The sequence below is a fragment of the Panthera tigris genome, chromosome A2 (genome assembly GCF_018350195.1).
Source record: "Panthera tigris isolate Pti1 chromosome A2, P.tigris_Pti1_mat1.1, whole genome shotgun sequence".
NCBI lineage: Eukaryota > Metazoa > Chordata > Mammalia > Carnivora > Felidae > Panthera > Panthera tigris.
The window spans coordinates 26,321,595-26,336,989 of record NC_056661.1 but is presented as its reverse complement, the minus strand read 5'-3'; the positions used below and the strand labels follow the sequence as shown (position 1 = coordinate 26,336,989).

The 15,395-nt window shown below is 41.3% G+C and overlaps 1 protein-coding gene across 1 annotated transcript in view; it reads left to right on the top strand.

Moving 5' to 3' along the window:
- The window catches only part of ACOX2 (acyl-CoA oxidase 2), a 30,354-nt gene extending 17,216 nt beyond the window's left edge, over positions 1-13,138 (top strand). The window contains exons 13-15 of the mRNA XM_007084382.3: positions 2,008-2,225; positions 9,622-9,754; positions 12,929-13,138. Coding sequence (XP_007084444.1) covers positions 2,008-2,225; positions 9,622-9,754; positions 12,929-12,991 — 414 coding nt within the window. The 3' untranslated portion in view covers positions 12,992-13,138. The remainder of the gene's footprint in view (positions 1-2,007; positions 2,226-9,621; positions 9,755-12,928) is intronic.
- Positions 13,139-15,395: the final 2,257 nt, after the last annotated feature.

Genomic DNA, 15,395 nt, shown 5'->3' with positions numbered 1-15,395 from the left:
AATTAAAAAAAAAAAGGAAAAAAAAAAAAAAAAAGAACAGGGGAGCAGGGTCTATCCAGTTTGAGCACGGAGGGCTGTCTGACTCCACAGAGGCAGCAGAGCACATCTGTCCCTCTTCTACCTCCAAATATTGCAAACTCTGCGTGCCTGTGACGACACCAGGTCCAGGTGGCAAAGTGGTGGTGTTCGCACGCGTGCGGAGGCTCCGTGGGAAAGCCAGATCCCTCCCAAAGTGAGAAACCTGATGGGGTCACTTCCCTGTGGAAGACTTTGGTGGTTCTCTGACCCCCACAAAATGAAACCCTGACTGATGTGATTTGAAACAGGCTTCAAGAGCAAACGGTCAAGAAGGAATTCTTTCTTGAGACGTTTTCGGTGCAAAAAAAGGTAGTTTTATTAAAGCACGGGGACAGGACCCACGTGTTGAAAGAGCTGCCGTGGGGTTGTAAGGAGCGAGTGATTATATACTTTTAAACTGGGAGGGGTAGACACAAAGGAAGTTTCCGAAAGGATTTTTGTAAGTTACAGGATCCTGAAGACCCGGCTGTTGTCAAGCTAAGGCTTTTTCCTCTAGTAAGGTATTAACATTAAGGCAGTTGGAAATTCCTGGAGGAATGTCACATTCGGCCTGTCTCAAGTACTTGTCAATGGGCTGCAACTTATAAGGAAATTTAATTTCATCTACATTTCTTTTGCATTTGTTCTCCACATCACCAACCATGTCATTCACAGCCCTTTACTGACCCAGGTCCCGGGTGGCCCACCTGCCCTAATGTGTACAGTCTGTCCTCCCCTCAGTAGACTGCTTGCAGCCTCCTGCAAGTACAGCCATGTGCACAGGAAATCCCCCCTGCCTCAAATGGCCTTTCCCATTCTTCGTCCCCCTGAGTAAATTTCTTTGAACCCTCAAGACAGTCTAAGCCTAGCTACTTAAGGCCTTACTGGGAAGCTATCCGGATATCTGCATTTTGACAAGATCACCAGCTAATCTGTCTATACATAAAGATTTGAGAAGAATTTAATATGCTCTCCTTTCCTCCCTACCCACCTGCCCCCATGGAATTCATATACCTTACCTGATAACTATAGTGTGATTTGTCTTGGAGAGAAGTGGAATATTCAAAATACCTAACAACTGGTAGGGCAGGGGCAAGGGCCAGTCAGAAAGCACTTCAGGCCTAATGGAGGCAGAGGCCTGAAAGTCTCCTGCTGGGTCAGGCATTCATCCTTTATTTGCTGAGCTGTGGGGAGGAGGAAGTCCCAGGGAAGGATCCTGGCTGACCCAAGGGGCTCTCACAGGGTTGAGGGCAGTGGTCACTTACCAACTTGTACCAAAAGTTTTATGCTTTTTATGTAAGCTCTGTGCCCAATGTGGGGCTTGAAACTATGACCCTGAGATCAAGAGTCATATGCTCCACCGACTGAGCCAGCCAGGAGCCTGAAAGTTTTATTTTAACCAGTGACAAAGCAAGATTGTTGGATATGGGCTAAATAACAGCCCTGCTTACCTCACAGAGTTTACTCTCTAGCTGGGATAAATTTTGTGTCTATCTTGAGCCTCTACTTTCTCTCCTCCACAACGTACACAAGCACATATACACACACACACACACCACTGCCTTGAACATGGCAAACAATAAATAGCTGTTTTCTTAAGAAGAGTGGTACTGTCCTCCACTGTCTCCAGGCCAGCCTCCAATACCCCTGTATTCTTTCTACTTTTCAAATCTATTTGAAATTTCCCCCAAATAAAATAAGGAAGCTAAGGGCCAAGCTCCAGAGCCCACAAGCCCCCAACATAAGCACACGCCTGCGTGCGCGCGCACACACACACACACACACACACACCATCAAAAAGGCTCAGTCAGACCCACAGCCAGGAGAAAAGGCAGCTGCCAGCCCGCTGGGAAACACATGGCCACAGGGGGCTTATTCCAGCAGTCTTCCTAAGCTTCCAGGACTTCTGAGGTCAGAAATCAGAAGCTAATGTATCTTTGTGTCTTTTAGGCACACTGCCATTATGTCAGTGTAAAGAATTTTACAGAAGCTCTGGACAAACTAGAAAATGAACCAGCAATTCAGCAGGTGCTCAAACGCCTCTGTGACCTCTATGCTTTACATGGCATCCTGACAAACTCGGGTGACTTTCTTCACGATGGCTTCCTATCTGGGGCCCAAGTGGATGCGGTGAGAACAGCCTACCTGGATCTGCTCCCCGTCATCCGGTAAGTGGCTGGCCCTCAAACCATGGTGATCTTCAGAGACTAGCCCTAGACCCTTTGTTCACTTCAAACTCCAAAACCTTCAGCTCCAAAATCTTGCTAAGTGGGGTCTGGCAAAAGCAGCAAACCACTCTGGAGAGGTTTACACTCTAGCATGATTACATCAACATAAAGCATTATGGATTAGTGAAAGAAAAAAAATTAGGAATAAAAATGCTTAAAAACAAATTATCTCACTATCTCAATTGAACTCTTCAACATTGTAAAGGAAATAGGAATAGTACCTAAAGGAAGCATACCACATATTCATAATATGTAAACTTTAATGAGTCTGAATCATGACTAACATTTAAGGAACATTTATGTGTGCCAGGCATTATGCCAAAAGCTTTCACATACCTCATCTCATTTAGTCCTTATAGCCTTTTGAAACAAATACTGTTAATCTCCCCATTTCACTGGGGAGGAAATTCAGGCTGAGGGGAGTTAGGTAACTTGCCCAGGGTCTCACAGTCAGCCAGGGAGGAGCCAGATACAATCTGGGGCCTGTCTGACCCCAGAGTATGCGCTTTCAACTGTATGAAAGTTAAGGTGGGGCTACTGTTTATTTCAAACGCATCCTGGTCTTTGTTGAATGTGTTTAAGTGAGTTCCTACTAAGTTGACTAAACTTATTTTAATCCTTCCTCATCTCCAAGGTGAGATTTTTTTTTTAAACTCAGCAATTCATACACTGATTCATAAAACAATAATACAAATAGTTCTTAAATGCAACATAATGCAGTGTAGTTTAGGGTCATGACATATTAATGCAATACTTTCATTCTGTTACATTATATATAATGTAAATGATCACTTTAAACACATTGAAACCAAAGCCCCAACCTGAACAGAGCACTGGAAGAAAGAAATTAAAATAATACAGAGCAGTCACCACTGTCCATAAGTGAAAAATGGGCTGCCTTGAGAACGCAACCTTTTCTGAGGAAATATGATGCCGTTTTATACGGGGTGGTATGGTGTGTGTGTGTGTGTGTGTGTGTGTGTGTGTGTGTGTGTCTCTTACCCTACGACCTCCAATAGCTCACATAATCTACAAGACTAAGATAATAAAAAGGAAAAAGATTTGAAATTTAAAAAATAAGCTACTCGGGGCGCCTGGGTGGCACAGTCGGTTAAGCGTCCGACTTCAGCCAGGTCACGATCTCGCGGTCCGTGAGTTCGAGCCCCGCGTCAGGCTCTGGGCTGATGGCTCAGAGCCTGGAGCCTGTTTCCGATTCTGTGTCTCCCTCTCTCTCTGCCCCTCCCCCGTTCATGCTCTGTCTCTCTCTGTCCCAAAAATAAATTTAAAAAAACGTTGAAAAAAAAAATAAAAAAAAAAAAAATAAGCTACTCATGACAAAGTTTAAAAAAAAAAAAGACTAGATCAAATTAGTTTTATTTCTAACAACATGCAACATGTTATAAACCATTTATGGCTTCACATAAGCACCTAACAGATACTTGGCAGTCGGTAAATGCTCAATTAAATCATCAAAACTGTCAAAAATACATTTTATAGAATTATGCCCCAGGTATTAAACTTTCCCTAATGTACAGACTCCAGTGGTGGGAACCACTAATAGCAGAACTGAGTATTGCACAGTTCAGCCCAAGTGTATCTAATCTGGAAATGCTTGGCATTTTTTTTAATAGTTTACTTATTTTGTGAGAGAAAGCATGAGTGGGGCAGGGGCAGAGAGAGAAGAAAAGAGAGAATCCCAAGCAGACTCCACACTCAGCTCAGAGCCCGACGAGGGGCTAGAACCCAACCATGAGATCATGGCCTGAGCCAAAATCGAGAGTTGGATGCTAAAACAACTGAACCGCCCAGGAGCCCAGGAAATGCTCAGCATTTAAAGTACATGAAGACAGTAATATTCTAGCCCTGATTGGCAGTGATGATGAAACACAAAAGATCACCTTAACACTTCATAAGCATGATTGTTCTTAACCTGCAACGGCATTTCTAAGTGCTTGCCTTGGTGCCAAAGACTTACAACTTAGGACAAGACCAGCAGCACTGACACAAATAGGCAACTTACGCATGCACTGAACCCACAAACTGACTTACTCACATATGTACTTAAGTAATCTTCCTATTATTGCAAGGTTGTCAGGTATGTTACAGACTCCATGCTTACAAAAGTTCTGTGTCACAATTCTCTGCCTGATTACTTGGTATCAACCTGATTTCTGAGATGACAAATAAAGGATGGCACGCTATTCCATGTGATGCTAAGAACCAGCTCTGTGTGCAATGGTACTTAGCTGACCCAGTTTATAGTTGTTTAAGGGGTCGTAAGGTCGTAAAATCTCAGTTGGGGGACGTTCAGGTGAAGATGGCACGTTGAACATATGCATTTACTTTTGTTCTCCTGAAACCCAACAAAACACCAGCAAAGGGATTAAAACTTTTAAAAAGGTATAGACCCACAAAAAGAAAGAAAACAGGAAAGGAAACCTAAATATAAGAAAGTAAATGGACAGTGATTTAGCAGACCTGGGGAAACTGGATCATAAATCAGAAGTGGGAAACAAGTTATACCAAAGAACCCCAAGAACTAGTAGTGCTGTGTACCTCTGGCAATGGGGATGAAGGTAAGACCCACAGGATGGGCTGGAAGTCTGTTTCAGAAGGATCTGAACCCTCAGTTCCCCTCCTCTATGAGTGGTTTTGAGCCTTTTCCTTGACCTCACCCCGGCAGAAGGGTACATAGAGGGTCTGTGGGCCAGGGAACATTAGGCATAGGTGAGAATGAGGCCACCCTTCAGAAAACAGCAGCCTGAACAAATGTTTGTAGGCCCCGTGCTAACAGCCCCCTCCCCCAGCCCTCTTTTCCCTGGTTCCCAGAAAGCTGGCAGCCAGGCTCGTGGCCTACAGGAAGATGATAGCACACTCCTCTGGAGAATCTGACAAGCCCAAAGGAGAGAGAGCCAAAGGCACTGACCCCACGGTCCCCCAATTCACCCCATAGTGAATCCCACATATGTACAAGCACACCGACTTCTAAGCAGCTAGCTAATGCCCCACTCTTAGCTATGGTCAGACACTCAGGGATCACCAGACACCTGCAGGAAGCCCCTGACATAAAACAGAGCCCAAACAAGCAAGAACGAAATAACTTGGAGGGTAGAAGAGAATCTTCTGGGAGAAGGACTCTTTTTTAAAAGATAAGTAATATCCTCAAAGAGTTAAGAGGGAATATTCCAACCACAAGCCAAGAATGTCATTTCTTAAAAAGTAATATTCAGGGGGGCGCCTGGGTGGTTCAGTCGGTTGACTGTCTGACTTTGGCTCAAGTCATGATCTCACAGTTTGTGAGTTTGAGCCCCACGTTGGGCTCTGTGCTGACAGCACAGAGCCTGGAGCCTGCTTCAGATTCTGCGTCTCCCTCTCTTTCTGCCCCAGCCCCGCTCACACTCTGTCTCTCTCTCTCTAGCAAAAATATATAAAACACACACACAAAAAATTTTAAATGATAGTGGAAATGAAAAAAATCAATTGAAGGATTGGAAGATAAAGTTGCATAAATTGCACAGAAAAGAAAGCAAAAAGACAAAAAGATAGAAATTAAGAAAAAACATTAAAGTAGTAAGAAGACTGATCCTAACTGTCCATCATCTAAAAAACAGATCTAGAAAGAGCAGACAGAGAAAACAGAAGGGAACAAGCCATTGATTAAATAATTCAAGAAAATACTCTTCAAATGAAGTTTCAGACTGAAAAGGCCACAAATGCTTGCAGACTAGAGGAGACAAACACAGAAAAAATAAGTCAAACAGTATGCAAAATGGTACTGCTAAGAAAAGGAAAGCAGGGAAGGGGATCAGGAATGCTGGGGGTGCAGTGGGAGGGACAGTGGTTTTAAGTAAGTCAGAGAAGGCCTCCCAGAGAGGGTGATGTTGGAGGAAAGATCTCAAGTGGAGGGGAGGTGAGAGGAGCCATGGGCTGGGGGCGGGCAGGGAGGAAACACTCCAGGCAGAGAAGTACAAATGTTGAAGGCCAGAGCATGCCTGGCACATCCATCCAGAGAACACAGAAGAGGCCACAGAGGCTACAGCCATGTGACTAGGTGGAGAGTGAGGGCAGAGGGCAGAGAGGTAAGGGTATACTGGGGCGGGGGGTGGGAGGTACGATGGGGGTAGGGATCATCACAAAGACTTAAGACTTTGGCTTTTACTTTGTGTGAGAAGGGGACGGTTTTCAACATAGCATAAGACACAGTCTGAAGTCATCTGATGTATTTTTCTAAAGGATCACTCCAGTTGCGACAGTAAGGAACTGGGCAGGGGACGAATAAAAAGCAGGGAGCCCAGCTAGGAGGCTACCTCAATAATCCAAGTGAAAGATGACGATGGGTTAGACTGGGTGCCAGCACTGGAGGTGGTGGGAGGTGACTAAAGTTTGGATATATTTGGAAGATAGAATAGGATTTGCTGACAGATTAGGTACAGGATGTATGCGACAGAGAGGAGCTCAGGTTTTTGGCCAGAGTAGCTATTTACTATAAATGTGCCAGGCTTGGGCAGGATGCACAGGAAAAGCTGTAGAAGATCAGGAGTTTGGCACTTTATTTTTTTAAGTTTTATTTATTTAAATAATCTTTACACCAAACACGGGTTTCAAACTCACAACGCTGAGATCAAGAATCACACACTCTATTGACTGAGACAGCCAGGTGCCCCAGGGGTTTGGTTTTGAACATGTTAAGTTTGAAGAGCCTGTTAGAAATTAAGGAAGATGTTAAAATGCAGGTTAAGTGAGACTGGAGAGATCAATTTGGAAGTCATTAGCATATGGCTGGTATTTAAAGCCATGAGGATATCCCATGGAGTGACTGGATAAAGAGAAGAGGCTGGAATACTGAGTCTTGGGACCCTCCAAAGATGAAGAAGAGGAGGCCTTGACAAGAACTATTTCAGTGGAGTGGCAGAAGTTAAAACCTGAACAGATCCAGTCTACAAGAACAGGTGGAGAAGAAGAAATAGCAAAGCATAAACAAGTACAACACTTTTAAGGAGCTTTATCATAAAGGGGAGTCAAGATCTGGAATAGATGATGGAGAAGGAAACAGACTCAAAGCTTATTGTTAAGATGGGGGATAGCACACCATGTTCACGTGCGAAAACGATTCAGTAGAGATGGGGACTTTGACATTGTAAGGCAAAGGCAAGAGAATTTCTAGAACATCGTTTTCTGGTAGGCAAGAGCAGAAGGCATCTACTGGACAGAGAGGGACTGGCGAGAGCTGGGAGCCAGAACTGCATACCTGTGCTAAAAATAGAGAAAGCACCATACCTATAGGTGCACAGGTGAGAACTTGTGGATGTGCTCTTACTGCTTCCATTTTATCAGTGAAATGGGACGAAGAGTCATCGAAGAGAGAGAGATAGGGAGGCAGGTGGCATGGATTTAAGGATTAGAGAGAAGGTGTGAAATAATCCCCGAAGAGAATAAAAGAGTACAGGAATGAGAGCAATGTCATAGGATTGCTAGGCAGCCGGAAGGGCCCACTTGAGCCTGTTACACCGCTCGGTACTGGTTTCCGGTCGGCCATATAGAGCCACAAAGGTGATGTCACACAGTCAGTGAAAAATGTGGAATATATTTTTGAGGAAGTGAATATAAAAGACCATGGAATTTCAGCTGAATAAGAAAGGAAGGGAGACCACCAGGAGGATGAGGGACATTACGTAAGTGGCAGGTGCCAGGAAGGTCAAGGAAGTATAAACAGCCCTAAATGAAAATCACCTCACAGCGATGATGAAGGGTCATCCAGAGAGGATTAAAATAGGTAGGTACAGTATCCCAGTCATCTCAAATGCCTTGCAAAAGGAGGGCTAGGGAAGAGTATAAAAAATCGCATGTTATGCTTTCTACCCTTTGTTAAAAAAGAAAGAGAAGTATGTGAACAATTTTTTAAAATATTTCATTCAGGGGCACCTGGGTGGCTCAATCCATTGGGCAACTGGACTCTTGATTTCAGCTCAGGCCGTGATCTCACCATGGGTGAGATGGAGCCCTGTATTGGCCTCAGCGCTGCCGGGGCGGAGCCTGCTTGGGATTCCCTCTCTCCTTCTCTCTGCCCCTCCCCTGCACGCGTGCATGCTCTCTAAAAAATAAGTAAATAAACTTAAAAAAAAAAAAAGGTTAAAAAATATTTCATTCAATAGGCTAAAATAAAGCACATTTTGTTGCTTGAAAAAAGAAAAAAAAGGGGGTTGCCTGGAAGACTCAGTCAGTTAAGTCAGTTAAGCATCTGACTCTTGAATTCGGCTCAGGTCATCATCCCACAGTGGTGAGATCAAGCCCCAAATGGGGCTCCAAGCTGAGTGTAGAGTTGCGTGGGATCTTCTCGCCCTCTCCTCTGCCCCTCCCCTGCTCACTCTCACTCTCTCTCTCTTTCTCTCTCAAAAATAAATAAATAAATAAATAAATAAATAAATAAATAAATAAATAATAAAACCTTTAAAAAACCCAGAAAATTAAAAAAAGGGTTATCAGAGTCAAAAGACTAGAGGGAGTAAGCTAAAAGAGCAGGGATGGTGAAAGGAATGCCATCTGCATCGCGGAGAAAGTACAGATGTTGCCGTCAAGTCTTGGGGTGGGATCCTGGTGGAGAATCACAAGGCGGGGCTGTAGAACAAGGTCAAAGGAGAAGATCCATGAACTGAGAAGCCACGTTTTAGAGGAACATTCAGGTAGACAATGAAATCACTAAGGATGATGTGTGTTGGAGAGAGAAATAGCAGGCCAGGAAGTAGATCCCTCTTAATAGGAGACATGGTGGGGACACAGCTCAACTGTGAGCAGGATACATAAAGTCACAATAATATGCAGACATATAGTCATAACCATGTAAGTACCAAATGCAAGTCTGACCAGTATTTAAACTATATATTGGGAGCGGGAAGGCCAAGGGGAAGAAGCAGGAGAGAGCGGGGATGAGATAGGGGTGAAGGGAGGGGACTAAAAACATCTTTTGTAATGCAGACTCAACAGACAATATCTAAAACTGAACAATCAAGAAGTAGCAATCCAAACAAGACATTTAGAGATATTCAAGTAAATACCAAAAATAGCCGCTAAAAGACCAAGACTGATTGCAGGGTGGAGGAAGTAGAGGTGGGACAGGGATATACTGATTTTAACTAACAAGCCTTGAAGACTACTAGACTCTTTATACTATGGTATATATAACTGATCAAAAATTAAAACGTTTAAAAAATTAAAGCTGAGTTGTTCAAAAGTGAATAATGATGCAACCTCTAATTAGGTGTTGTTATTCACCATCCCTGATTAATTAGATTCATAAGAGCAATCTAAAATACTCACAAACTCTTGTTTTCTCTCACAGGAAGGATGCCATCTTGTTAACTGATGCTTTTGACTTCACGGATCAGAGCTTAAACTCAGCACTTGGCTGTTACGATGGCAATGTCTATGAACGTCTATTCGAATGGGCTCAGAGGTCACCGACCAATACTCAGGTAGTTGAGTAGAACACATTATAAATTATGTAAGAGAGCGGAGAACAAGCAGTGAATACACTTCCATGTTTTCTCATTTTAATTGATTCCCATTAGGTTGGAAATTGCTTGGCATAGCACGTGTTTAAAAGAGAATACATAAAAGAAACCAGGAGTAGGGATGTGGTCTGGCAGGAACTCTGAGTCTGGACTGCAATCAGCAAAATGCATTGCTCAGAATTTGGTAAAGGGAATTAGGAGGAAGGCCCAAGATCTAAATCGTGGCTTGACATACTCAAGAGCATATACACATAGTGGCAAACTAGCTTTTAAGTCACAAAAATAAGATAAATCATTGCAGTGATTTAGCCGTCTTATTTTCAGCCTTTAACTCTGTTTTGTGGTGATAAAAATGGGTGATAGGAAACTTGGGGTGGGGAGATCACTCTCACATCTGTCTGCTAGAGATGCCTCCTTCCTATCCATTCTGAGGAACACAATCCCAGGAACAAAGAAGGCTGCTGTACTGCCATCAGCAGCCCAGGAAAGCCATATAAACAATTACAAGGGTTATGGCAAAAAGATCCCCAGCTGTCTAAGAGAGAATACCAGAACTCTAGGTCATTAACAGAAGGGGAGGACTCATAAAATCCTAACAGTCTGGGGCCTGCGTCCCAGACTCTCTGCTGTAAGCCTCACTGGGAAAGGTTATGAATGTCAATGACTACAATAAGCAGAGTAAAGAAATCAACCCTATATTCAGAATTCAGTAACTAATACTTAATAGATTTGATACAGATGATCAAAACAATAGTCTATAGGTACACAACAGATTATTTTAAGCTCTATGGTGCAAATATGTTTTCAGATAGTGAGGCTTACTTTTTTACCCCTTAGGTCAAATTTCAGAAAAGGTGTCTTACTTAACACCTTATAAAATTGGCAACTCTCAGGCTTTCATTCACACTTAGCATGGTGTTAGACTTGCTCTTTGCATTTTGCATCCTGTCATACCTCATGGCTTAATTTAACACAATTATCTAAAGTTATAACAGAACTGGTTACCTCCAAGAGGCTTGTCAGATAGAAGGCCAATCAATCCATTTTGGTCATTCCCTGTCTCCAAAAAGGCATCCTTTTAACTCAACAATATAAAGAACTTACCTAAAGAACGTATGATACATTTACTTCTTAATACAGTTAATCTACTTGTGCTGTGTTACTTTTTCTAATAATTACATCTCCCTACTTTCTAATATTTAAATCCTGTCATAAAACGACAGCAGTCCTCCTACTCCAGATTAGCTCCTGTGGTCTAAGGATAAGTGTATGCTCTTTGGTGCTCCGGAGAAAAACTGACTGCTGTAACACTTGTCAGCAAATGCTGACGTATCTAGCTCAAACCTGCTTAACTAGCAACACAAGGAAATATGCCACTTCTTCTGATTCCTCATCTTCACTAAAGAACATAGGGAGCGTTCTTATTTGTTTTACTTCCTTTCTAACCTTTATTTTAAAAGCATTTAATCTGGATACTATATGAGGGCAGGCTTAAGTAAATGAGGGGCATGACTGGCCCACAGCACCAACAGATAAAACATTATGCACTTCATCCCATTCACTTTTCTCTTTTCCCTACCTCCTGCTACTGGACTGTGAACAGAATGGACTCTTCCTCTCCCTAACTCCAGGATCTAGCTCAGAGTAGACACTTTGCATTTATGGAATAAATGAACATAGTTTTATGACCCACACAGTAAGATGAAGGAACCTGCTGCACACACATTGCTGCAGACTCTGACCATCTTGGCTTACATCACCTTGCTACAAAGGTGACAGGTACAGCAACATGGCTCTTCCATGCACAGCAATTTAGGAATGTGAGATTACAAATGACCTTGGGGAAATGTCTCCAGTTATTTAAAATGACAGCCAGTTGACTGCTAATATATATATATATATATATATATATATATATATATATATATATATATAATCTTATGTTACTGGCTCCTCAAGAGTCCGCCAAAATAGCACTTTAAGGTATATTTTTCTAATCTGCTATAATTTTGAAGCTGCAGTAAGAGACATTTTTCCTCATCTGCACTAGTAGAAAATGGCACACTGCAGGTATTTCAAATGCATTAAAACAACAACTACGTTGAACCTGCCTTGGAGACACAAAAGTACAAACAGGACTATATTTCACTGATATTTTCTACCAAAAGAAAAGTGCTATGCTAAGTTAAATGTCTTAGAACCATAAGACAGTCTCTCTTCTAGCTGGGGCAGGTTGAGTGTTGAGCTTTATCCCTAGACAGAATGATGCACTCTCTCATGGTTCACTCTAGCCATGGTGTGTTCTTTGGCTTTTTTTCCCCCCCTAATCTGGATGCTATTTCAAGCCAGGTTCTCCAAAGTGAGCTACAAAAGGTTGTTCCTGCTCCGTACATGAACTCATATTTAAGTGATTCCCTATAGATACAAACAGTGCAGAAATCACTGGGGATATTTTCAAAACAAGAATCCTATTTCCCCCAATTATTCTATTGTAAAAATGTGTCCAAGTAATTGCTAGATGCATTAAACATACTTACCAATTCATTCATTCAGTCATTCAACAAATATTTGTTGAGCATATGCCACATGACAGAAACTATTCTTGGTACTAAGGCTACAGGGGAGCCAAAAAAGTCACAAACACCGTCTTCAATGAGGAGCTTAAAGTTTTTAGCCTAGACAAGCAAAAAACTAAATAAACAATATAAAAGATGAAGCTAGAGCTGGGCAGGAAAGAATCAAGACATACATTAGAGGACAATGGGCGATAATGTGATCTGAGAGTACCTTGCCCACCTGGCTCCGCCTTCTGGCCCCTTGCTTTGTGGGTAAATGTTCAATTTCAAAGAACCTCAAAAAGTCAAGCATTTTATTTGTATTAAATTCCAAAAGCAAATGATAAGCTGTTTCTTAATTGGCCACCTGCATACAATTTAAAATCTGCATGAGAAAAGGAAGGATGCCCTTTGGAAAAAATGTTCCCCATATGTTCACACAAAATAGGTTTAAAAAATAATTTTTAAAATTAAGCATCTTATGTAATGATACTTTTTTGAAATGAAAAACTTAATTTGAAGGTAAAAGTCATTAATCCTGACAGATATATCCTAACAATGCACTTTTTTCTACAAACAGGGGAACCCTGCCTATGAGAAGTATTTAAGACCACTATTACAAAGTTCGAGAGCCAAGCTGTGAAATAATCAGCAGCATTCAAGAGGCACCACCATGTGATAACGGCACTATTTAATGGCATATATAGCATTAATGGCATATATAGCATTAAATTTTAAAGTACACTTCATATACACTTTATATATTTTCAAGTATATATACATTCATATCTTTTTGATTTTTTCAAGTAAGCTCTACGCCCAACACAGGGCTTGAAATCACGACCCCAAGATCAAGAGTCTGCCGTCTCAGCCAGCTAGGCGCCCAATAAAGTATGTATTTTTTTAAAGAGAATCATTATCTTTTAGAGACATAGTCTGAAATGAATGAAACATCTGTGATTTACTTTAAGATAATCCATGGGAGGGAAAAAAAGAGCAAATAGTTGAAGATGATCAATGGGTACATGAATGTTTGCACTATTCTCTTTACTTCTGAATATGTTTGAAATAAAAAATAGTAGCGCTATCCATTGGTAGCTTCTATTTTGTTAAACACCAGCGTTTTAGGTCTTTAAAAAAACTCAATGAACTTATTAGTTATCACGTCTATAGCACACATTTATCTGAGGCTTAAAAGCACATACACAATGTGTGCACACACAATCCTCCGAAAGTGCCTAATACTCTAAATAAAATGTAGAGTCCTGAGAATACAACTAAATATCAGTTTTTGAAAATCAACTCTTTCACAGTGAAAACAACTTAAATTTTCCTCAGGGGAGCCTGGGTGGCTCAGTCAGTTAAGCTTCTGACTTTGGCTCAGGTCATGATCTCACAGTTCATGAGTTCGAGCCCCATGTCAGGCTGTGCTGACAGCTGAGCCTGGAGCCTGCTTAGGATTCTGTGTCTCCCTCTCTCTCTGCCCCTCCCCCACTCACACTCTGTCTCTCTCAAAAATAAACATTAGAAAAAATTTTTAATTTCCCAAAAGAAGATAATAATTGTCTCAAATTACCCAAATATAATCAAACTACATTTTTCATGTTGCCCAAGTAAATAAAACAATCAAAATTAAATGCCACCAGACACATAAAATTGCAAAAAATCTCAGCTGGCTACTTTCTCTAATTTATTCATAAAAATAATCATTCAGTTGTTAATAATTAACAAATCTGAGAAATTTTATCAAAAACAAACTTCTCCCCAGTAAAATGGTCACGGAAGAAACCTCGTAAGTTTTAAACTTTTGAAATTCTGGAACAACTAATATTATTCCCATTTCTATATCTATTTTCAATTCAAATCATTGTCTTGCATTTACCTCAGCTAACAACACATAAGTGGCTGAATATGTTTTTTTAGGTAACCTCTAATCAGCTTGAAGTATGAGACAATTTTCTAAAAAGATAACCTCATCCTAGCACATTTACTGGAACCACAGCAACCTGCCAATAACATGAAGAGATATCAGACTGAAGACAGTTTAGTTGAAGATGGTGAAAAAGGGGTAATTATAGGTTTCTGGATGTTGGTCATTTGTCAAATCTTAAAATAAATTTTCAGAGAGACACGGGCAAAAATGGATATAGGTAAGTATTCTCATCCTCTTAGGGACAGAATCTCAGAATGTTCTCATAAAGAGGACATAAGGAGGACCCTACTCGAGGGCACACAGCCTCAGAACTCCATACTTCCCCTAGAAAATAGGAAAGGGGTGCCTGGGTGGCTCAGTCAGTTGAGCATCTGACTCTTGATTTCAGCTCAGGTCACAATCCTGTGGTTGTGGGATCAAGCCCCGCATTGGGCTCCACATTCCTGCTTGAGATTTCTCTCTCTCTCTCTCTCTCCCCCTCTGCCTCCCTCCTCTGCTCACGCTCTCCCTCTCTCTCTAAAATAATAATTTAAAAAATTAAAAAAAAAAAAAGGAAAACAGGGAAGAAATTACAGGATTTCTCTTATAAGGTGTTCTGGTAAACTAGGAAGTCACGCTGTAGCTAAACTAATCCTTCCTGTAACCTCCAAGAAAGACAATCAAATCAACTATTCAAAATAAAACTACAGTGAAATAAATAAAAGTACATATGTATCTCCAACTGCTCCAGAGTCTCCACTCACTGCAGTTTTTCTCCTCAGAAACGGACTTAACTGTAATAATAAAATATATTTGTGGGCCACCATAACGCTATGAGAATAAAGTGGCTAAAGAGGCAATCTGTCCCTGTGCTCAGTACGAAGCTAGAATAAGGGTCATATTCAGTGCTGACAATTGGTGGCTTACTGAAGAAAAATCTATAATCTTCAACCTAAGTCCTATTTGAGAAAATTTATCAACCTATTATGCTCACTGTTCAAGTATGCATTATTTTAGATAAAACTACTAATTCCATCCATTCCTGCTCCAGTAACACAGTACGGTTCTGTAGACTGCATCCTAAGGTTCTACAGAATCCTCTTGAGTCAAATACAAATGTGCTACAGGCAGTATA